Below are 25,091 nucleotides of genomic sequence, written 5' to 3'. Positions count from 1 at the left end.
GCCCCTGTCCCACCCTGCAGACTTTCTGAAAACTTTCGACTGGTTTGCTTCTCTCCTCCTGCAAGCTTCCTCCTACAACACTTCAGAAATTTCTACTCATCCCCCTGCCTGTCTTCCCAGACAATGTTGTACCTCATTAATCTTAATTTGCCGAAGTTCCTCTTCTGCTGCAGTCAGAGGGGCAGGGGAGGACTGTGATATCAAGTATTTTCTGTATCCATTCAATGAAACATCATCCTGAAAACACAGAATCAGTATTTGGTATCAATGATTCTTCAGTTAAAGTTTTCTTTGAAGATTCTTCCTTCTGAGTATTAAGTAAGGGAAAGAACAGTTAATTTACTTTACAGTATCTGTGGTTCTTTAATATGTTTAGTATGCGTGCATTCACCTCATGAGCGTGAGATCAAAATCTTTGAGTCTTTTTGGGCCCTGCATATCCTCATGACCTCCCCACACAAGGGCATAAAGGGCAGAGCGGCCAGAGCCATCCCTCAGTTCCTCACTAATCCAGAGAAGACTGAAGAAGCAGATATGGAGTGAGTTGTGGGATCCACATGGACAGAACATCTTGAAGAACCACAGCTATTGCTGGGAAGTAACAAATCTTTCTTCAAGTATTTGTCCACTTGGATCCCTCTCTAGGTGAACAGCTAACAGTACCCCATGTGGAAAATGGAATCAAGAGGTCCTAGCTGTCACTAACTATGATTGTAACACTGCCGTCTCACATTTGGCATCTGATCTCAAGTCCAGGTCAAAGGCATAGTCACAGAGTCAGAATTTAAGGCCAGAAGGGACTATTAGATCATGCAGTCCAGTGGTTCTCAACCTGCAGCCCAATGAGCACACAGCTGAGGCCCATGTGACATTCTCAGGGCCATACAGACAGTATTGGATGTGGCCCACGATGGTAAATAGGTTGAGAACCACTGGGGTTTGACTTCCCATACATCATATGCCACCATCACCACACAGCACCCACATACTAAATCCAACAACTGAAATTAGACCAAAGCAATACAGCCCAGAGGAGACTAGACTTTTATGTGCCACAGGAAGAGAATAAGAGGGACTCAGATGCATCAGTGCTTGAGGCCCTTGTAATGGCAAGGAAATGATTATGTGAGATATACACAGATAATCCTGACAAGTGACCTGCTCCCACATGGTGCAGGGAAATGCTAAAAAACCCTCCAAGGTCACTCTCAATCTGACCTGGGTGAAAATTCCTTCCTCACTCCACGTATGGTTATCAGCTAGACCCTGGATATGTGAGGAAGAATGTGCCAGCAAGCCACCTGAGAGAGAGACTGCTCAGTGCCACCCAAGAGCCTTGGCTCATCCCGCCCAGTGTCCCATCTCCAGTTGTGGCCATCCCTGATGCTTCAGAGAAAGGAGATTTAAAAAAAAACAAAAAACCCTTCAAGAATACACATTAGGGGAAAAATCCATCCCTGACCTTGCTGGTGGCCGGCAGAAACCATAAAGCATGAGATTTAGGAACAAAGCCTCAGGGCTGTTGAGTCATGCCCCCACTATCACAATCAATCCCATCATACAAACTACACTCATAAATTTGTCCAACTCGCTCTTAAAACTAATTAAGTTGTTTGCCCCACAACTCCTATTTGGAGGCTGTTCCAGAACCTCACTCCTCTGATAGTTAGAAACCTTCTTTTAATTTCCAGCCTGATTTTGTTTATGGCCAGTTTATATCCCTTTTTTCTTGTACCAAGATTATCCTTTAACTTAAATGGCTTTTCACCCTCCCTGGTATTTACCCCCCTAATGTGTTTATACAAGGCAATCATATCCTCTCTCAGCCTTCTTTCTGCAAAACTACACAAGCAAACTCTTCCAGTTTTCTCTCATAAAATAGGCCCTACAGCCCCCGATCATCCTTATAGCTCTTCTCTGCAATTGTTGCAGTTTAAATGCATCTTTCTTGAACATGGATGATCAGAACCGTACATAGTATTCCAAATGAGGTCTTACCAATGCCTTGTACTTCTCTATCTTGCCCCAAGCAGCATCTTGAGGAAGAGCTCTATGTGGCTTGAAAGTTTGGCTCTCTCACCAACAGAAGTTAGTCCAATAAAAGATATTACCTCACCCACCTTGTCTCTCTAATATCCTGCAACCTACATGGCTACAACTACACTACCTTGCAGATGTCAGATATGGGAATATTCCCATAAATGTGCAAAGGAGGCAGCCTGAGCTCTGGTTGTCCGAGTTTTGATATTTGGGGGATGAGGTACGCCTGCCATGAGGGAACAGATTGAAATACAGTGCACAATAGGGATGTAACCTTAAAATTATATTGTTTAACTGGTTAACTGATTAAAGGGAGAGGGGCCGGGGCTGCTCCAGCTGGCCCGGGGCTGCTTCTGCCAGCACACAGAGGGTTAAGGTCGGTTAACGGTAAGCCTAATACATCCCTCCTGCATAATCCATTTAAATAATCTCTGAGAAGATAAGGATTGCCCCTAACCTATATTATTTAGTGCAATAAAAAGATAGGGAGCTTATCTAAAGAGCTTTCTTTGTACTATTTAGGTAACATAGCAGGGCCCTAGAAACATCTATGGTGGCGAGTTTCTTCTCCCCTGGAGTTGAATGGGGTTTAAAAAAAGAAAACGGGGCGGAATCAACTGGGTTCAGTGGAAATCTGAAACTACTTTGGGAATACATTTAGGATGAAGTCTCAACACCAGCCTTATCTTGATTGATTATGCTATGATGAGGGTTGGCCATGAGGACTTGGAGTTCACTAATTAACTGGCTCTTTCAGATGATATAAAAGGCCATCTTGAGAGGAAAGTGGTGAAGAGAGCATTCACCAAGAGATCCAAATGGGTTGGGGGGCTCCACGAGACTCACAAGGACAATGCGAGATCTCAAGAACAAGGGCACTCCCCGAGTGGAGAGAAAGTTAATTTTACACTATTTATTTCTCTCCTCGGTGAAAAAGTGTAAAGTTAACCCTTTAAAAAAAAACTAGAAATAGTAGTGTGGAAAAATACAGAGCATGACTGAACCAGAGGCTCAAGGTGGGTGAGGTGTTATCTTTTATTGGACCAGTTTGTGTTGGTCCAGTAAACTTTTGAACCAGAGGCTGTCATGCTGAATTTGCTGCAAGGTGGCTCCTGATGAAAGTGATGGAGAGTCCAGAGAGTTTCAGGTACAGAATATAGTCAAAATCTTGGGGATACGGCTCTCCAAAGGGTCGTAGTTCTGCAAAGATTGAGAATCATTTCCATTCTGAGGATTGGATTCCCCTTATGGAGGGCTTCCTGCTTTGTATACCCCCATATCTCAATGTCTGTACTTTGACTGGTTAAACTTTTACCCACAATTGGGGAGATTGCAGATTATGTATTCCTTATGCCACCAACTCCTAAACCGACTTTCGCATCCCTTGATAATCTGTACCTTATTCCCTGATAACCAGAAACTTCTATGCTTGAACTCTGTACGTTTTCTTTTTATTTCAACATTATCTTAATAAATTTTATTAAGATTTCTTGTACCTGCAACAAATAGTCTCTCAGTAACACTTAGCCAGCCAACTTCCAGGCTGTTAGCTGTAATGATTTCAGGTCTGAATGTAGAATTTGGCTATGATTTCTGTGATATGTCAAGTCTGCAAATGTATTTTAGGCTGAGTTGCTGAATTGGATCAGTCAGCCAGAATTGTCTGGATGTCTAAAAAGCTATTAGACTTGTCTGATTTGTCTTATCACTCTGGGTATGAGAGGAATTGGAGGAAATGCAATAAAGAAGACCCTGATTCCTGCTGGTGTGCTGAGACTGCCGCCTAACATATATGTGTAGTCTCACCTTCCGTGTATCTGAAGTTGATCCAGGTAGGCATCCAAATCTGTTCCAGAAGCATCAGTATCTTTGTGGCTGGAAGGGTGGAGAAGGGTACAACTTTGCAGATATTCTGAGAATGTGTCCACCAATTGGATAGGATGTTAGCTGGAACAACAATATGCATGTCCATCTAATCCATGGGGTGATAAACCAACCTTAGTCAGCCCTGTAACAGTCATAGGTGAAGTCTGGATAGCGGCATCATGTAAGTGCAAGTTGACATGATCTAAGAGTTTGAGACTGATCCTTACTGTGGTTGATGGACCTGATGCTGGGGATTATTGTTTTGATAGACTGAAATCTTTCATTTGGGAACGTACACCCTTGATGATCTGAAGTCTACGAGAGCTCCTATAAACTCTGTATAACTGCAATGGGCTGAGAAATTATTTGTTGCAATTTATCATTTGGCCTAATACTTTAATTATGTCAAGGACACAATATAGGGCTATGGGAGACTTCCTAATGGGATCTGCCTTTGACCAGCTAATCATCTAGATATGGGTAGATGTGAACACTCTGTCTCCTCAGATGTGCCACTACCAAGGCAAGACACTTTGTGAATTCTCTCAATGTTGTGAAGAGACAGGACCTTGCATCGATAGCACCTAGACTCTAATGTCAATCACAGATACTTCCTGTGGGTCAGATGGATCTCAATATCGAAGCGTGCGTCTTGGAGTTCAAAAGCCAAACTGGTCTTGAGCTTGTAAAGAGAGATGATGAAGGCAAATGTTACCATTCTGAATCTGAAACTATGTAGATATTTGTTGAGTCTTCTCAAGTCACAGACAGTATGAAGAACCCCCTACCCACCAAATAAAGAAATACTCTTCCCTGAATTCTAGAGGTACCTCTCCTAGACAATGAAGGGAAGCCACTTCTTTCAGTTGTTTTTTGTGAGAAGAGTCCCTGAAAAGGGAAGGAGAAGGGGGATTGAGGCAGAGACTAGAACTGAATGGAGAACCTGCAGAAGATGATTTCTTGTACCCATTTGTAGATAGTTAAGGATAAGGAAAAACAGCATCCCACGGCAGGGTTTGGGGAGGCAGGCTCTGTCCTGGCTGGATTGTGACTCTTGACCTTGCACCTCAAACCTACTACCTAGATGACTATGCACGAGGCTGGTGGTTACATATGACCAAGGTCTCAGTCATGAAAACCCAGGATTCTTTCTAGTGGGATAATCATAGAATATCAGTGTTGGAAGGGACCTCAGGAGGTCATCTAGTCCAACCCCCTGCTCAAAGCAGGGCCAATCCCCAATTAAATCATCCCAGCCAGGGCTTTGTCAAGCCTGACCTTAAAAACCTCTAAGGAAGGAGATTCCACCACCTCCCTAGGTAACCCATTCCAGTGCTTCACCACCCTGCTAGTGAAAAAGTTTTTCCTAATACCCAACCTAAACCCCACCCCACCCCTGCAACTTGAGACCATTACTCCTTGTTCTGTCAGCTGGTACCACTGAAAACAGTCTAGATCCATCTCTTTGGAACCCCCTTTTAGGTAGTTGAAAGCAGCTATCAAATCTCCCCTTGTTCTTCTCTTCTGCAGATTAAACAATCCCAGTTCCCTCAGCCTCTCCTCATAAGTCATGTGCTCCAGCCTCAAACAGCAGGCTGTTGTCAAGAATAACTGGGTGTTCTCTACCTGGTCTGGCTATAGTATCTGAAGGGCTTCGGCAATGAGGCAGGGGTATAATTAGTAATCATAAAGTGACTATTGAATCCTTTAGCAAATAAAAATCATCATCTGTATGGGTGATGAATATGTGTACGCTCTCAAAGGGCATGTCCTCAATGGTATTCTGCACCTCCTTTAGGATGGTGCTGGAGAACTAGTGACTTCTGATAACAAGTCTGCTGGAACTATTAGGGCTTTGATTGTCATCGCTGGTACTGAGGGATTTGGTTCAGACACATTGGTAGCAGATGTAAGTACTGGGGTTGTTTAGGTGTTACTAGGTACAAAGTAGAAAGTTGATCCTGTATCACTTGCCCCTGTATTACAAGAGGGCTCTGCACTCAATTTCTGTGGATAGATCAAAGGCAAATAGTTCTTCTTATGCTCTCAGCCAGGGGAGGTAGACTGGTGACGGGAACCATGTTTGATCCAGTATCCTGCTCTACCTTTCCTTGGAATCTAAACAGGAAAAGGGGGAGAATATACTAAGGAGCAGCACGTGGATGGACACAGCCTGGTTTTGTCTTTCCGCCACTGACAGTAAGAGATAATTACAGCTGATATGCCCTTTATGTCATTATGATGGGGAGGGCAGCAAGACATGCACAGTTTAGGTGAAACCCAACACACACTGCTGTTCAAAGATTCCTATGTCATGCATATGAGGTGTATGCACAGTGAGAGTGGAATCCATACCAGCAAATACTCGAAGAAGCTGGGATTTTTCCACAAATGTAAATCAGACATGAAATACAACTCAGAACTTTATACACACATTAGAACCTTACTGAATAAACAGGTTTAGGAATAAAAAGCTAGGGAAGTGAGGATGAGATTGTAAGGGATGGAAATGAAAGAGGGAAGGATAAATGGATGGTAAAAAATGAAAAACACGGGGAAGAAAAATCAATGGGGATGATGGGAAAGGGTGTGATAAAGACCACAATAGGTTAAAAAAAATAGATACATCTAGCGAGAAGAGAATGAAAGGAAGAGATTGCAGAACACAGTAAGCTATAAAAGCATGTGCAAATAGAGAAGGAAATGTAATGCTAATATATAACAATAAAATAAATATGATCATCTCTCTCGCTCTTCTACCCCCTCCCAACCCCATTCTACCTGAAAGAGAGCAGAGAGATTTCTGTGCCACCAATGAATTCATTCGCTCCTGGATTCTGCTCTAAATTCCTTCCAGGGATCACATTTTTGCCTGGGTTCAAAGAAACCCTTTTGAAAATGAGCCAAATTCCCCCAAACAAGAAGGTATAAAAAAAGGTTTCTGTTGGAACATCTGCCAAACCTTCTACAAAGGAAAGTTATCTACTTTGTAACGTTTCTTCTCTGAAGATATCTTGCAGGATTCTTAGTCCTAGACGTAGCTCAGTAGAGAGCCCAGCAGAACTCTCCTAGCTCCCAAACTTTCAGGGGTAAGTGGATTTGTGAGTGAGAAACTTGCAAGATGATCTCTTCAGAGAAGTAGAATTACAAGGCAGAATGATTTTCCTTTCTCTAAAGATATCATCTGTGCAGGAAGAGCACTCCAACTGCAAGACAAGCTCCTACATCTGCCGACACAGGGCAAAAGGAAAGCCTGGAAAGGCTTAGGGCTTTATGGCAGCCTGACAGATGATCAGAATTCACTGAGCCCAATTGTAGAAGATTTACTGATACTTGAACACTGCTCTCCACCCTAGCACATAAATGCAGGAGCGGAAAATCTGGAGATCTTGATATGGAGAGGCCTGGAATCGAGAGCTTTCACAAAGACATACCATGGAGCTCCTACTTATATATCCAGGTATATGATTCTCATCACTGTTGTATCAGAGTGCTTCATGGGAATTCAAAAAAACCAAAACAACTCTCTCTTTTCCTTTCTTGCTCCCAAAATGAAAGCTGAGACTCTGGGGCACAATCCTTGGGCAAGTAAGAATTTAAAATGGGAAGATCCTCCAACTGTTCCTAGAGGTGACTGTTTACCCTTTACAGTAATTAAGCACAAGAACTATACAGCCTCAAAATAAACTGATCGAAAAAGGAATTTAAAATAAAGTGACACTTAAAACAGAAATGCTGTTCTGTGCACATTTTATACGGCTGTTCTCTTTCTAAATAACAGGAAAAAAGATTTATATTTAAATTATTGTACTAAGAAGAGGGTCTGAAACATAAGGCCTTGTATCAGAGGCCTGGTATAAGGCCTAGGTTAAAGCAGTGGTCAAAACTTTGCTGATATAAAGCAAAGTCAGGTTGTGAGCATGAGGCAGGCCCTGCTCACAGAATTTGGCAAGCATAGGGCTGATATTGCAAAACACATATTCCTAAGAGATGCGAGGCACAAAACACTCACACAAGCACATTCCAGAAGGTTGGTACCAGAGCACCTCGATACCAGTACATTCCCCAAAGGTAACAGGAACACGCTGACTCATCTTAAGGATAAGGTCAAGATGACAGCATGATGAATAGAGATGTTTTGATTGAACCTATAGGTGCAAGGCAATGGGTGGCGCCCAGAGTTGGCCAACCTGCGGCTCTGGAGCCACATGCAGCTCCTTGGACAGGCACCGACTCCGGGGCTGGAGCTACAGGCGCCAACTTTCCAGTGTGCCAGGGGGTGCTCACTGCTCAACCCCGGCTCTGCCACAGGCCCGGCCCCCACTCCACCCCTTCCCTCCCCATCCCCTGCCATGCTCTCGCTCCTCCCCGCTCCCCCCACCCCAAAGCCTCCTGCATGCCACGAAACAGCTGATCAGGAGGCGTGGGAAGGGAGGGGAAGGTGCTGATCGGTGGGGCTGCCAGTGGGTGGGAGGCACTGGGAGTGGGGTGGGGGAGCTGATGGGGGGCTGCTGATGTATTACTGTGGCTCTTTGGCAATGTACATTGGTAAATTCTGGCTCCTCGTCAGGCTCAGGTTGGCCACCCCTGCGTCAGAGGGTGGCACCCTGATACATCAGAGGGTGATACATAACTTGTTTGTATCTGTGTATAAAGATGTATCTCAAAGGGACTGTCTTTGTCCAGCCGAGGGGGCAGTGGAAAGTCCTGTCACTGACTGAGCTGCGTCCGTTGTCACAAGCATACATGCCTTAGTATCCTCGTAGAGTCTGCCAGGTGCTATTACCGTGCTTTGTCGACAATAAACCTGCCCAGGCGTGTTTGCTACTAAACGAAGTCTTGTGGTTTTATTGGGCAGTTCGTTTGAGATCTGCTGTGGCAGCTAACAACACATGCATGCAGACGAACATCTGACCACAATTATTATTTAAAACGTTTTACTATGCAACTTAACCCATAGAAGAATTATTCCTAAAAAACAGCATATATGCTGACATTAAAAATATACCTTTGTTGTTCCAAATACTTCGTCTTTAATGTGACCACCTCCAAATTCTTTTTTCAGAGTTGCCCGTGTTGCTGCATACAACATTTTTTGACGTACCTGGTATGTTGCAAAAGAATTGCTTTTGATTTTTTTATGTACGTGGAAGCAAGTGCATTTGCATGCTAAAATTATTATTGGACTTCTGAAATACTTCATAAAGCAAAATAAAAGTTACAAGAAGAAGTAGTTACAATTTAAAGCTATAATTAATAATAGGAAAACACTCTGTACAATGAGCTTTGGAGTGTGATAATTTGACATGCTATTAACCATTTCAAGGGTACAATAATGAGAGAAGTTTTACAACAATCCAATCAAAGTGTTCTATATTGCAGCTGTTAAGGTAATTTTCAGAGTATGGGGGATGTTTTCAAAAGTTACAAACAACACAGTAACATCTTTAAAAAACAAACAAACAAACAACAACAACAAAACACCTGTTCTAGATTCTGTTGCTGCTGGTCTGAATATTGACGGAAGCAACTGGCTTAAAAAAAAAGAAAAAGAGAGAGACAGACACACACAATAGCCTACAAACCCCTGTTTGGTTCAGTAATGGATCTGAATAACTATTGCAACCACAGAAGGAATAAAAAATAACTTGGATATCCACTTCAGTATTTAAGATGTACTTAAGAAAAACTTAATTAAAAAAATTTACTGGAGCCTATTAAGCATAGTCACCTGCCTCACAAACAGAAATAACTCTATATATCAGCCCTGTCAATCCAATTTTTCTTCTTGATTAGGGTGGAGTTTAAAGGATAAAGGAGATTTTTGAGGAAGACATCTGTATCACAGAAAATATTCAAGTTCTTGTTTATTTTATGGCTGAATGCTACTAAAAAGATGGTGTTTCCTTTCATGAATTTAATTAATGAAATCAAAAACTTACACTCTTCAACTAAATAAATCTAATATTTGATAAAACCTTTTATTTCAATACATAATTAGCATTAAGTAGACTGTAATCTTTACCGTTCAGGAGTTCCTCAGTTACCCAATTTTCTATTGTCCTTTTCTCTTCTGCAACTCAATCCTGAGACAGTACGAAGACATTAATATTACAATACAAAGACATTAATATTACTTACATGAGAGTGATCTGGTGACCATGCAATGAAGATCCATTCATATCCTTGAGCATTCTGAGAATCTAATCTGTATAATACATAACATGGTTGCTTGTCTTCAAGAAGGGGAAGAACAAAGGAATCATAATCCTTTTCCCATGATTCAGCAGGCTGCCTAGAGGATCCCACTACAAGCTGCTCTATAAACAAAAACAAAAACTGCAGGTCAGTACAATGGTCTGAAACATTAAGCTTTTGCAATTAAAGATACTTATGGCTTAATCCTGCAAAGTTCTGCCCAAGAAAATGGAAAACAATGGCACTTCATGCAGCAACAGGTACACACATGTATAATTGTTTGCAGGATCAAGCCCTAAATTATTTCATCTCAAATACTAGAACATAAGAAAATATCCACGGGTTGGTCTCATTTCATTGTTGGCCTGCAAGGTCTTCAGAGCAAGGACTTGCAAGTAGATGTGGAAGGGATTTTCACTTAAAATAAATCCGGTTTGGAGAGAGAGTAATGTTTGTATGTAACACTATGTAAGTAATAGCAGATAGCGCTCTTCTTCTATAAGACTCAAGTTCATGGGAAGCCAGGACAATATTCATTATTATTGATTGTACCTAGAGGCCCCATCTGAAATCAGAGCTGCAACAGACCTGTACATACATGCACAGGTGTCAGGGTTCCTTCCCCACTCTGAACTCTAGGGTACAGATGTGGGGACCTGCATAAAAACCCCCTAAGCTTATTTTTACCATCTTAGGTTAAAACTTCCCCAAGGTACAAACTATTTTACCTTTTGCCTTTGGACTTTATTGCTGCCACCACCAAGCATCTAACAAATATATAACCAGGAAAGAGCCCGCTTGGAAATGTCTTTCCCCCCAAAGTCCTCCCAAACCCTACACCCCCTTTCCTGGGGAAGGCTTGATAAAAATCCTCACCAATTTGCATAGATGAACACAGACCCAAACCCTTGGATCTTAAGAACAATGAAAAAGCAATCAGGTTCTTAAAAGAAGAATTTTAATTAAAAAAAAAAAAGTAAAAGAATCACCTTTGTAAAATCAGGATGGTAAATACCTTACAGGGTAATCAGATTCAAAACATAGAGAATCCCCCTAGGCAAAACCTTAAGTTACAAAAAGACACAAAAACAGCAATATCCATTCCATTCAGCACAGCTTATTTTATCAGCCATTTAAACAAAACAGAATCTAATGCATATCTAGCTAGATTACTTACTAAGTTCTAAGACTCCATTCCTTTTCTGTTCCCAGCAAAAGCATCACACAGACAGAGAGAACCTTTGTTTCTCCCCCCACTCCCCGCCAGCTTTGAAAGTATCTTGTCTCCTCATTGTTCATTTTGGTCAGGTGCCAGCGAGGTTATCCTAGCTTCTTAACCCTTTACATGTGAAAGGGTTTTTCCTCTGGCCAGGAGGGATTTTAAAGGGGTTTACCCTTCCCTTTATATTTATGACAACAGGGTAAGCCTACACAAGAATAAAAGACCCAGCGCATAGTTGTGGCTGGCCTGGGTCAGCTGACTTGGCTCACAGGGCACAGACTGCAGGGCTAAAAATTAAAGTGTAGACATTCGGGCTTGGGCTGGAGTCTGGGCTCCTCCCCCCTCATGGAGTCCCAGAGCTTGGGCTCCAGCCCAAGCCTCCACATTGCAATTTTTAGCCCCATAGCCTGAACCCCACGAGCCCAAATCACCTGACCCAGGCAAGCCATGGGTGTTTAATTGCTGTAAGAGACAGTCGCTGCCCTTCAAATACTTATAATCTAAATAGATAAGATAGGTGAAGGATGAGAGAGGAAACAAGCACAGAAGTGACTTGTCCAAAGCAGGTTATCCCAGTTCTGCTACTGACAACCTATGTCTCCTGACTCCCAAGTACAGCACCATAACCAGTAGACTACCTTGCAAAGATTGGAACTTTCACTCCCCCGTCCCTTCTCTACAAACCTAATTGCACTACATGCAGAATTGTGTTTTAACCAGATCGGTAATTATGGAGAATGTATAGAAAAAAATGTGTTTTCATTATTTGTATAGAATTTATGTAGTAACCTAAACGGAATGAAATTTTGCATATATATAGACTTTGGCATGAATTAAGCAACAGCCCTTGAGATAGATTATTAATTTTTCCATATTATTCTGTTTCTTTTCCACTGACAGAACAAGAGCAGCTCTTCTGAAGGGAATTGTAGTCCCAGTTCAAACAAACTATAGTCAATTAAAATCTTTCCATTGACTTCACTGGGAATTGGACTGAATCCTTAAATAGTAACTTTCAGGTGTGTTGCTAAAAAGTTGAACATTTGTTAATAAAATTCCAGAGCTGGAAGAACATGTACATGGCTGAATAGTATATATGTAATGCTATTGTTTAAAAAACTACAAAAGATACTGCAGATAGTCTGGAGCAGATAGCTCCGCTCTCCAAGAGTATATAGCATCATGTATCAGCTACTGTAAGCAAAAAGAATTAAAACAAACATTTTGAATGGAATATGTGACATGTCATTCCATTTTCTTTATGAAAATATGCTTATGATATGGACATAACTGAGACATACTTTATGCAAGATGGCTCATGTAAGGTATCATTGGAAAGGTTATGATTTACTGAATGCAATTATCCAATTTGTATGCATATATCATTTCTGTATCTCAAGTTATACAGATATAGTCAATATTCCTTTCAACTATGCTACTTTGGGTGACGCCCACTGCTAACATTTCAGGTACAACAACGGAAAAGCCAGACAGGGAGGATGGTCCATCAGCGAGGACATTAGATTTGTGAAAAGCTTGGCCTTCCTGTGCCCACTCCATGCTGCCACTGACTCATGGACGCTGTGATCTACAGAGTCAGGTGGTCTTGTTACCTGATACTAAAACATTACCTGGGACTTCTTGTAACTTTCCACTGTAAGGGAAGGAGGGTCAAGTTTGGGAAACAAAGGATTCCCGCCTTATGTCAATCCTATTTAAGGGTGGGGAGAAAGGCAAACAAGGCTCCTCCTCTCCATGGCCTGTCTGCCCAAGAAGAAAGACTGCAAAAGGGAAGGCAAGGTAGGGAGGAGGGGAACTCAGACTAAGACAGGGGTCCAATCTGAAAACTGGAACTCTAAACCACAGAAACTTTGCAAACTGCCTGCAACAATATCTAGGGTGAGAAATACTATTTGTAACCAATTTCTTTAGTGAAACTAGCTTAGTTTGCATGTTTGATTTCCTTTGCTTAGTAATCTGCTTTGTTCTGTTTGTTACCCCTTTTACCACTTAAAATCTGCCTTTTATGGTTAATAAAATTTGCTTTGTTTATTATTAAACCCAGTTTCTGTAATTTCTAACTGGGGGAACAAGAAGTGGGAGGGGGCGAATTTCATAATATATCTTTGGGTCTGCACTTTAAGGGAGGTGGACATTTGAGTGCTGGAGCAAGTCCCTTAAGATGAGTATTCCCAGAGCTGATCTGCAGCTGGGTGTGGCCCTGCCTTTTTGTGTATGTTAGAGAAGGTTTCAAGAGCCTGGCTCAGCAAGACAGGTTAAAGGGGGCCCATGCTGGTAGAACAGATAGACCCAGTGGTATCTCAGCACATCAGGTGGCTTCCCAAGGGTCCAACCCGTCACAGAATGGTTCTTTGAAACCTTTGTTTATGGTAACTATAAGGTCACTCTCACTAGTATGGAGGCCAAGAAGTCCCCAGTTTAAATTTCTCAGGATTCTAAGGCAACAGTATCTTTCCGGACAAATAGTGATGTATTTTACTAGAATTTGAGACATTGTACACAATGGCTATATACCTTTGTCGTAGTTTGGAATCTTGAAGAGCTATAGATTTTTTACACTTATAAGTCCCCGTTACAACATTTAACCAAAAACTTAAACATTAAAACCTCTCTGTAAACCTAGATTAAACAGGTAGTGTTCAAATTAAAAGTCCAACATGGAATGCCTCAGCACCTCACAAGATCAGGCCTTTAATTTGAACTTCCTTGACTTCAATTGGAGGTTGAATCAGACCCAAACTTAGCACCAGATCTCCCTTGTTATCATTGAGTAACAGAAACAAAGAATCATAAGGAAAAAGAATAAAAATCTAATGTCAGAAATTTGATGCTTAATTCATCCCAAGAACAGTATACATGCAAAACGTCCTTCCTCATCAACTGAATGCATTGCATTTTGCAGCTTCCATACAAAAGTGAACATTTTTTTAAAATGTAAATGGGATTGAGGGTGCTCAGCACCTTGCAGAATCCAGTTAAAAGGCTTACATTTTATTGAAATTTCTCTTATTTCCATCAGTGCACAGACAGTTCATCCTAGTTTGCTGCAGTTTAAGAGTTACCAGCTAGAAAGCATCTCACATAAAATAAACTGTATTAGGGAAAAAACCTATTAAACTCTCAGTCATACATGAAGAGTAGTCACATCAAAAATCCACTAGGATTAAACCTCAATCCTGCAAAACACACATCAATTGGACTATTAAGGTATGTAGTTAAGCATATGCCTAAAGTGTTTGCAGCTCAGGCCTGGTCTACACTACAGCATTAGGTCAACATAAGGCATCTTACGTTGACCTAATTATGTTAGTATATGCACTACAATCTTTGCTCCCACCCATATAAGTGCCGAACTACACGCACATAACTCAACAACAGGCGCAGGGCTTATATCGGAGTCCCTGCAGACACTGCATTACTTACATCTATTGGCTGTCATTCTTATGCATTTCAAAGAAAGCTGGCTTCCAGCTCCTGAGCTGGGCTGCTGCCCAGTCTTCACTCTAAGCCAGGCTGCCACACAGGCTCCCAGCTCAAGCTGCTGCCTGGGCTCAAAGCCCCGCTGCCCCCCAGGGTCCCAGCTCCCCACTTCAAGCAAGGCTGCTGCCTGGGTTCTCAGCTCCCCACTGGGAGCACGGCAGATGTCCCCGCTGGGAACTGGGCAGCCGCACCGGGTTTCTTGGCTCCCTGCCGGGAATGGAGTAGCTGAGCAGACATGGATCTCCTGCCAGGAGCCTGGCTGCTCCCCCAGGCTCTCAGCTACCTGGCATCTCCCCTAGAGTCTGGTCGGCTGGCCTGTTCCCGGCAGGGAGCCTACAAGCCTAGTGTGGCTTGCCCCGTTGCCAGTGAGCAGCCAAGGAGCTGGGGGCGGGGGGCAGGCAGCCCAGCTCCCAGTGTGGATCTGTGCATGGAGCTGAAAGCCCTGGCTCTCCACCCTTCACCTCTTAAGTTAGTGGAAGCGCTCCTGGTGAGGATGCGCATCACTGACAAAAGAAGGGTAGCGTGGACATGAATTACTGTGGTGGTTGTTAGTCAACCTAACATAGGTTAACCTACGTTTATAGTGTAGACATGCCCTCAGTGTCTTGTTTCTATGTCAGAGGATTCAGAAACCCAGTTATAAACTGCAAATAGGTTGGGAAGACTATGTTTGCATTAAATGTGTCTTGCTTAATTTGACCATTTAGTTGATAAACTTTTTTCAAATATGATTTTATAAGTATCACAGTTTTATCCAACTGACTGAATATTTTTTATTATCGTCTTTAAATAGGCTTAATTTTCATATGAAATGTTTTGGAAGACTTAATTACTGAAACAGATGTGACAATAGGATTCCTCCCCGCCCCCGGTTATGAAGCATATCTCAATTTCAAACAAAGTATGTCAGTAATATCTCTCAAAATATTTACCTGCCTTATAAAAAATACTAAATAAAAATAAATATTTAAAATACATAGTTTGATATGTATGAAAATACACAGCTTGATAAAATACATAGATATGGTGCTCGTTTGAGAGTCTTATTGTAGTGTTGTATCCTGCCACGCAGAATGTGTTGTTAGAGTCCTAGACCTGGCCTCTAGTACTCCAGCCCACTGCAGACTAAGTGTGCTGCACAGTGGTGGAATTTCTGCCAACTCTCAGAAGTGGCCACTAACACTATTTTTCAGAGGTGCTGAGCAATCATAGCTTACACTGACTTCACTGGGAATTGAGGGTGCTCAACACTTTTGAGAATCAGGCTCAAAGTGTCACACATGGGACACCTAAAATATCAGAGAACTCAAAATCAGTGGCCACTTTTGAAAGCTACAGAACAGGGGATTGGAAGGCGGAGAATGAAATTACGTTGCTCAACAGCAATCCTACTAGCTGATTAAGGAGGGATATCAACATGCTCCAGAATGAGCCCTGTCTAGTCATGGTGACTAAGAGGTGCAGAGAGTTCCACCAGAGATATGGGACAAGCCCTTCCATCTAGCTCAGAGTGTTAAGAGTTTCTTTTCAAGACAAGAAAAGAGGTGTCTGTGACCCTAAGGGCATCTCAGTGCCAGAAGACAAGGGGCTCCCTGGACTCCAGCAGTGGCCTGACCAGCTCAGTGTACACCAACTCGCTACTGTTATAAGGGCTGTCAGGTGATTAAAAAATTAGATTACAATTAATCACACTGGTAAACAATATTAGAATACCATTTATTTAAATATTTTTTGATATTTTCTACATTTTCAAATATATTGATTTCAATCACAACACAGAATTGAAAGTGTACAGTGCTCACTTTATATTATTTTTGATTAAAAATATTTGCACTGTAAAAAACAAAAATTGTATTTTTCAATTCACCTAATACAAAATACTGTAGTGCAATATCGTTATCATGAAAGTTGAATTTACAAATGTAGAATTATGTACAAAAAATAACTGCACTCAAAAATAAAACAATGTAAAACTTTAGAGCCTGCAAGTCCACTCAGTCCTACTTCTTGTTCAGCCAATCACTAAAACAAGTTTGTTTACATTTGCAGGAGATAATGCTGCCCACTTCTTGTTGACATCACCCAAAAGTAAGAACAGGCATTTGCATGGCACTGTTGGTAGCCGGCTTCACAAGATATTTACGGGCCAGATGCACTAAAGATTCATATTTCCCTTCATGCTTCAACCACCATTCCAGAGTACATCATTCATGCCGATGACTGGTTCTGGTCGACAATGATCCAAAGCAGTGCAGACCAACGCACACTCATTTTCATTATCGGAGTCAGATGCCATCAGCAGAAGATTGATTTTCTCTTTTGGTGATTTGGGTTGTGTAGTTTCTGCATCGGAGTGTTGCTCTTTTAACTCTTCTGAAAGCATATTCCACATGTTCTCCCTCTCACATTTTGGAAGGCACTTCAGATTCTTAAACCTTGGGTCGAGTGCTGTAGCTACCTTTACAAATTTCACATCAGTACCTTCTTTGTGTTTTGTCAAATCTGCAGTGAAAGTGTTCTTAAAATGAACAACATGTGCTGGGTCATCATTCGAGGCTGCTATAACATGAAATATATGACGAAATGCGGGTAAAACAGAGCAGGAAACATGCAATTCTCCCCCAAGGAGTTCAGTCAAGTTTAATTCATGCTTTTTTTTTTTTCCCCCAACAAGCATTACCAGCATGGAAGCATGTCCTCTGGAATGGTGGCCAAAGTATGAAAAGGCATACGAACGTTTAGGATATCTGACATGTAAATACTTTGCAATGCAGGCTACAAAAGTGCCATGCAAACGCCTGTTGTCACTTTCAGGTGACATTGTAAATAAGAAATGTCAGTATTATCTCCCATAAATGTAAGCAAACTTGTTTGTCTTAGCAATTGGCTGAACAAGAAGTAGGACTGAGTGGACTTGTAGGCTCTAAAGTTTTACATTGTTTTGTTTTTGAGTGCAGTTATGTAACAAAAAAAATCTACATTTGTAAGTTGCACTTACATGATAGAGATTGCACTACAATACTTCTATGAGGTGAATTGAAAAATACTATTTTTGTTTATAATTTTTACAGTGCAAATATTTATAATGAAAAATAGTATAAAGTGAGTACTGTACACTTTATATTCTGTGTTGTAATTGAAATCAATATATTTGAAATGTAGAAAATATCCACAAATATTTAATAAAGTTCAATTGGTATTCTATTGTTTAACAGTGCGATTAATCACGATTAATTTTTTTGAGTTAATCGCGTGAGTTAACTGCAATTAATTGACAGCCCTAGTTATACTCTGTATCTAAAAGGTGTAATGTAATAAGCCATTGGAAAGCTAATAGTTCACTGATCATTAACATTCTTGCGTGATATATGTACCATCAAACCACAAAAGATTATACAGATGTGCTGGAATTATGATGAAAATGTGTTTAAACCAGGCATGTTGGGGGAATTAATAAACAGGTTTTCTTCAGATAAAGGAATGTGGTTCTGTCTGACTGAATATGTCTCCCATATAAATTGAGCAAGGTGTGACCAAAGAAAGACAAGCACACAAACCATTTGGAAAGCAAGTAGAGAAAAAGCGATCACTTACTCTCTATGGAGGATAGAGATTGCACCAGCAGGAAGCCTTCTACCTCTTGAAACAGGGTCAATGAACTTTCAGAAATATACTTTTCAAAGGTTTACTGGACTATAAAGACAGGGGCAGAGAACCCCTAAGTTATCCTTCACTTGAAGAAACAGAGAAAACGAGCACCTTGGACTAGCTGTTAGTCAGGATCCCCATATCCATTGCTGGAAAAGGAAGACTGGTAAAGAAACTACCTATAACTACTACAGTGGCTCTCAGTTCTGGGTATCCTGAACAGCATGTTACAGTATCATATTGGTTTTTGTTTCCATTTTCTGTGTCTACACATAGAACTCACAATGGAAGACACTCCCCTCTTATTGCCTCCATGCTTTATTTAAAAGTGAGATGAGATGGAACATAAAATTTACACACACAACCTTGCTGATGTCAATGAAATTCAACAGGCATACAGTGTGTCAATATTTGCTAACCTAATCTGGAAAAACCTTATCACATTGTCCCGCCTACACTAGAATATCTATTGTTGATTATTCCAGTGCTGTGGTGCTGGAGCAGGGGTATTGCAATGGCGGGAGATTTCCCAAAAAAGACAAAGGCAGGGAAGGTCAAAGTGGACTCATTTACATTGTAATACCAAAAATGCTTCTCCAGCTTACAGCTGTTTCAGAGCAGTGCTGATGCCTGAGCTCCAGGAACAAACCAAAAGGTCTGTTTGTGCTTAGCCAGACACTAAATTATGCAATGTTTCAAAGAGATTGATTCAACTGTAGATTTAAACACAACAAGCTTTGTTTAAAAAGCTAATGGCTATAAGTTAATTTAAAAAAAAATAAAAAGCTGGTGAATGCCATATTTTGACCATATGTTTTCAGCTTTGCACATTTGCCTCAAAACTTTCAAAGATAAATTTCATGTATTGCACCAAATTATTTTCAATAAAAAATAATCTGGTTATTTGTGCATGAGAACTAAGGAATAGTTATACTTCTTGCAAGACTGGGGATGCAGACTACATTACTGTAGTTGTAGGAACATTTAAAAGTCATCCAAAGGGGTTTGCTGTAGTGTTAAAATCTCGAGTAGAAAGCAACCAAAAGAATCTACACAAGGGTTCATACCACTCTCTACCCACCTCTCCTTTTTAACTGTTTTAATAAATTGTTTCAATCCTTTGAGATTATTGACGAGCCACACAACACTACTTACTCTGACATGAAATGACAATTTTTTTTCCAATATAAAGCAAAAGATGAAAATACTGGAAAGCACTGAAGCATCACTGAAATTCAATCACATCTTCATATGTGGAAGACACTAGCACTGATTAGGTGTGTGTGTTCTTTACTTGCACATGCAAGTCACTAAAACATAACTAGTAAAATACTAAAATAGAACGAGACCTAACAGAAATAAAATATATATTAAAATAAAACTAACCATTTTCAATAACTATTTTTAAAATCCTGTATTGTCCATATCTTGCTCTGGCAAAGGTATCTTTAACATCTTCACTAGCTGGAAAAGAAAAAAAGATATTAGTAATTGAATTAATGCATTTCACCTATTTACAATTAGTATGTTTAAAGTACACTTGTTCATGTGATCGTAAAAAGAGGCTAGTACTAAACCATTCAGCTGCACCTTTACCAGAAGTCAGACTGAAAACAAATAATCAGTTATTTTTCCCCAATTTCCACCCACAACTCCTGCTCCATTCACATTATCTTATGAAGGTCTGAACATAAGGTTGCCAGTTTTGGTTGGATGTATTCCTGTAGGTTTCATCACAGGACAATCTTTAATTAAAGATTAATTTTTAATTCTTGAATCTTTAATCCAATCCTGGAGGTTTGGCAACCCTATCTGAACAATTAGCTCTCTTTCCTGTATTCCTTACTCAGCAATAAAACACTTAACAATGCTGACATTTACGTCATCATTCTTAGGTTTCAGTTAATACTCCATGGAGATGGATTATGTTACATCTCTTAAAGCAATAGCTTCAGGATTCCTGCAGGCTCAGGTATATACTTTTCAAATTTATAAACTGCCTACTAGCTAGATACATTGCAAGAGTGATGTGTAAATAGGGTGACCAGACGTCCCGATAAAATCGGGACTGTCCCGATTTTTAGGTCTTTGTCCTGCGTCCCAACCGATGAACAGTCGGGACGCCATTTCTCCCAATATTGCGACTTTGGCCGCTCCGGCGTTTTTTATTGTTTTTTTGTTTTTGCTTTGGCAACTCCAGCAGCTTTTCTTTCTTTCTGTCTGTCTTTCTTTTTTTTTGCTTCCCCCATGTGTCCCAATATTTTCTCCGCTTCATCTGGTCACCGTATGCGTAAAAGAGAACCCCAAGAAGCATACAGGTGGATATTTTTAGCATCTGGTTGTTGGTCTTTCCTAGGGGCCCCTGAGTACCACTGATGAAGCTTCCCTTTCATCTTTCATATCTATCTCACACTAGTATGTGTCTGATAACAATTTTCAGTCCCTCACTTTTCATAATAGGACAAGTTTAGAATGAAGCATCTGTCTTAACCTCTAAATTTCCTTTGTAGCGCTTGTTGGCTGCATCTTTTTACACACTCAAATATACTTTGCAAAGTCACATTTTAATCATTTTTGTAAATGAATTAATTTATAGATGATTGATTAGATCATCCAGAATGTTTGGTATATCTTTGTGTATTATAAGGATCTGAGGTTGAACTGGGGCAGCTTCATTCCCCTGGAGGGTTTTTCCCTTGTGCTCTACCATCTACGTCTGCATTTTAAAAAAATATTAGGGGGAGATATTTTGAGGCACTAACTGCAGTTAGACTTTCAACTCACTTTGAAAGTCACTGTAAATTAGATTAAAATCTCTCTCAAAGTCTCTAGCCCTAATGGTTGTGAAAATAACTTTCAAAATGCAAATTGAAAGCATTGCCCCCGCCTAACTGCTGAAAGTGAGAAGCAGCATTTTGGTTTCTTTCATTCTTCCTTGCCAAGCACAGCCTGCTGGCCACTGGGAAGGAAATAGGAGAAGGTCTGTTACTCCACTTTCCCACAGAAAAATTCAAATTATCTTTGTTTATATCTGTAGTATCAAAAAACTACTTAAATGAGGTCTGCAACCGTAGAAGGCGCACTAACTGGATGCTTGTGGTTTCATTTTCAGAACTGAAGTGATTAATATGCAGGTGTTAGGTAGTCATAATTAGGTTTCAAATCTACTCCACCAAGATAAACAGTGGGATTTCACCACTTCCAGTGCTATTATTTTTCTATAGCCCTATCCACACTACTAAACTATACTATGAAAGTAGTTAAACATGTTTTAAAATCATTAACATCTATATGAAGGAAAGATGGCAAATTCATTTATACACGCATGTTGAAGATTGTGTTTGAACCCTGGGAGGATTATTCTAGTAGTAGGTAGAGAGACTGAGACATAAGTCCTTGTATCAGAGGCCTGTTATGAGGCAGGACCTGCTCACAGAATCTGGCAAGAATAGGGCTGATATTGCAGAAATACACGTTCCTAAGAAGTGCTAGTCACAGAGTACTCATGCAAACACATCCCGATATCAAGGATGGTACAAAATAATTCCCCAAGGATAACAGGAACACACTGACTCCTCATAAAAGATACGGTCAGGATGACAGTACGTAATAGAGATGTTTTGATCGAACCAATACGTACAAGCTGATGGGTGATAACTAGCCACGTCAGGGGGCAGTAACTAACTATGTTAGAGGGACAGTACTAACTTGTTTGTATCGGGGTATAAAGATGTATCTCAGAGGGAGTATCTTTGTCTGGCCTAAGGAGAAACAGAAAGTCCCGCCGTTCACTGAGCTGGTCCATTGTTATGGACATACATGTATTAGTAGTCCAGTAGAGTCTGTGGGATACCAGTACCGTGTTTTGTTGACTATAAACCTGGCTGAAGGTTTATAGTCAACAAAATAGTCGTTCCTTAACAGATCTTGTGGTCATTGGGCAGTTCTCTCAAGGTCTGCCGTGCCAGCTGTCTGTACAGGGCTGGGGCAGCACACAAAGGGAACTCACACACACACAGCCAAATGTCTATCACCACAATTCTAGTCTTAACAACTCTGTTGAATATAGCTGAATTTAAATTAATTTATTTATAGGATTTACTGCAGAACTGTGCACATTGCCCTTCCCAAGTAATCACACAATATAACCATAGTTACAGCAAGATGAAAGTCTACTACCAAACCAGGAAACAAACAGTCTTGATTTAGTCACATGTCCAGATCAAAGAGACAGGTGCATATGTGGTGCCTAACTATGCTATCATCCATGCTCACATATAAATGCTTCAGTTTATTTTCATCAATGGTTGAGGAGACTTCCTACCTCTCTTCAAATTTTTTGAACAGGGAGGTTTTATTTCTTCCAGTTACCAATCCAATACACAACTAACTAGACTAATTTTTTTTCCCCCAGGGACACTTCTGGTCTTGGTCATCCAAGGGTTGAGAAGTATGGTTAGCAATATAAAAAGTAAGATTTTGTATTGGCCAGATAAAGCTGTGATGCAACAACCTCAAAAGTTATGATGTCATAATGCCATGAGACTTTGTCCCATGCAGACCAAAATCTAAAAGATGGCAGCCAGGTTAAAATTGATGCCTGAATTGAAGATGTGAATTTTATCTTATTAAACTTGCCTGTCCCATGTTCCAACAAGACAAAGGAACTAAATAAAAGCAATATCAAATATAAATTGGATTTTTTAAACAGAAAATGAATTCCTCAAAAGCAGAGACATTGAAATACATAGAACATCTCATTAACTCCCCTATGGATACAGTAAGTGTCTGCAAAAGAGGTTTTAACATAAAGCATCCAATTAACACAATATCAGCCACAAGCCAAGTACTCAGATTTACTCCAACAGGGAGCAAATAATCAATTTATACTGGGGCACGAGGAAGGAATAGAGAAGCCATAACTCCCCAGCTATTCTAAATCATCAGATTACATCTAAAACATTTGATCACTTCCCAGCCATCTCAAACACCTGTCAGGGATAGTCTAGGTTTATTTGGTCCTACTCAGCGCCAGGGGCTAGACTTGATGACTTCTCTGGATGCTTCCAGCCCTGCATTTCTATGCTCCTCCTTCCAGCTATATGGTTTGTACAATTATGCACAAAACATATTGTGCCCTTCTGTGCTTCACCTTGCCCCACAGTTTTGGGGCCACTGGGTGCCCCACAGACTGCTAATCAATCATAGATGCGTGCTCTAGGCAAAGGATTACAGAGGACCCAAGCATCATAGTCAGGGCCCAGGTGGCTTGTTACGAACAAAGACCTTGTTCTGCCTGGTCTCTAACCCAGAAGGATAAGGGCAGAAGAAGGGACAATTTCAAGGTTTCGGGGAGGGAGGGAAAACCAGGCAGTTCAGCCCTCAAGAGAGCAGGGGCAGTTTAAAAGCCCTAGAGTGGGATGAGGGAGAAGGCAGCTTGGAGGAAAAGAGGGGAGGAAAAGGGAAGGGGCAGTGCAGACGCTGGGGGAAGCAACAAGGGGGCGGTGGAGAAGCTGGGGGAAAGGGCACTGGGAAGCCCCGGGGGGGGGTGCAGAGGCTGGGGGGGAGGGGCACTGGGGAGCCCGGGGGGGTGCACAGGTTGGGGGGAGGAAGGAGGCACTGGGGAGCCCCCGAGGGGGGGCTGTAGAAGCTGGAAGGAGAGGAAGGGGCACTGGAGATCCCCGGCGGGGTGCAGAGGCGGCGGGGGGCACTGGGGAGCCCCAGGGCCGGTGCAGAAGCGAGAGGCTGGGGGGAGAGGGACACTGGGGAGCCCCAGGCCGGTACCTTGGATGCCGGTTTGGTGGGACATGCCGCGATGGAGCCGGGACGCGACGCAGGGGCTCTGTCTGCACCTCGGTCAGGAACCGGCGGGCTTGGGGGGCGGGGGGTCAGGCTGGCCCGGGACACGCACGTGACGCGCCCCCGCCACTCAGCGGCCGGGAGCCCGGCTCCTTCCGGGCGGGCCCTGGGACGGGAGCCGGCTCGAGGCGTGAGCGAGCGGGCGGGCGGGCCAGCCGGTAGCTGGGGGATCCCGATTCCCGCCCAGGGCGTGTCGCGGGCCGGGGCCGCCCCTGGGACACCCGCGCCGCGCCGCGCTGAGGCGGGTTTGTCTCTTTCCAGCCGCTTCCCCCCCGCCTGCCCCACGCGGCCAGACAGCTCCCGAATATCCCCGGCCGGCTTCTCCGCCCGCCCTGGGCTGCAAGGGGCCCGTTCGCAGCCCCGGCGGGGGAGAGGCCCGAGAGGGCGGGCGCTGCAGGCGGGGAGCGGGGCCGGAGCGGCGGGGCGGGGCGGGGCGGGGCGGGCAGCCGCGGGAGCGTTTCTAGAGTGGGGGATTATTCGGGGCTGGCGGGGGGAGCAGGGGCTTGCCCGGGGTTGGGAGCGCGCCGCGGGGCGGGGCTAAGCGATCCGTGCACAGGCAGGAGTCTTGGGGATACACAGCACCAGGGCCAGAGGTGCAACTGTGAAGCGTCCATCAGACCGTTGGGAGGTTTGCTGGAGGCTGCCATGGTGATTTCAGTGCACCTGAAGCGAACAATTCCCTAGTGAAGTACTTCAGCCTCTGAACGAAAACCCCGTCAAGGGCACTTACCTGGAATACATTTGGCTGCCAAGCTAT

At 42.3% G+C, this 25,091-nt stretch overlaps 1 protein-coding gene across 1 annotated transcript in view; it reads right to left on the bottom strand.

Annotated features, from left to right (window-relative positions):
• Positions 1–24,728, bottom strand: part of TWF1 (twinfilin actin binding protein 1) — a 32,587-nt gene extending 7,859 nt beyond the window's left edge. Inside the window, exons 1-5 of the mRNA XM_084628495.1 lie at positions 24,260–24,728; positions 19,862–19,939; positions 10,048–10,226; positions 8,915–9,010; positions 133–237 (exon numbers count right to left, since the gene is read on the bottom strand). Coding sequence (XP_084484621.1) covers positions 133–237; positions 8,915–9,010; positions 10,048–10,226; positions 19,862–19,939; positions 24,260–24,284 — 483 coding nt within the window. The 5' untranslated portion in view covers positions 24,285–24,728. The remainder of the gene's footprint in view (positions 1–132; positions 238–8,914; positions 9,011–10,047; positions 10,227–19,861; positions 19,940–24,259) is intronic.
• Positions 24,729–25,091: the final 363 nt, after the last annotated feature.

This window comes from Lepidochelys olivacea (assembly GCF_965140295.1).
Source record: "Lepidochelys olivacea isolate rLepOli2 genome assembly, chromosome: 1".
Taxonomy (NCBI): Eukaryota; Metazoa; Chordata; order Testudines; family Cheloniidae; genus Lepidochelys; species Lepidochelys olivacea.
The sequence above is the reverse complement of the archived record's forward strand: the minus strand, read 5'-3'. Positions and strand labels throughout refer to the sequence as shown.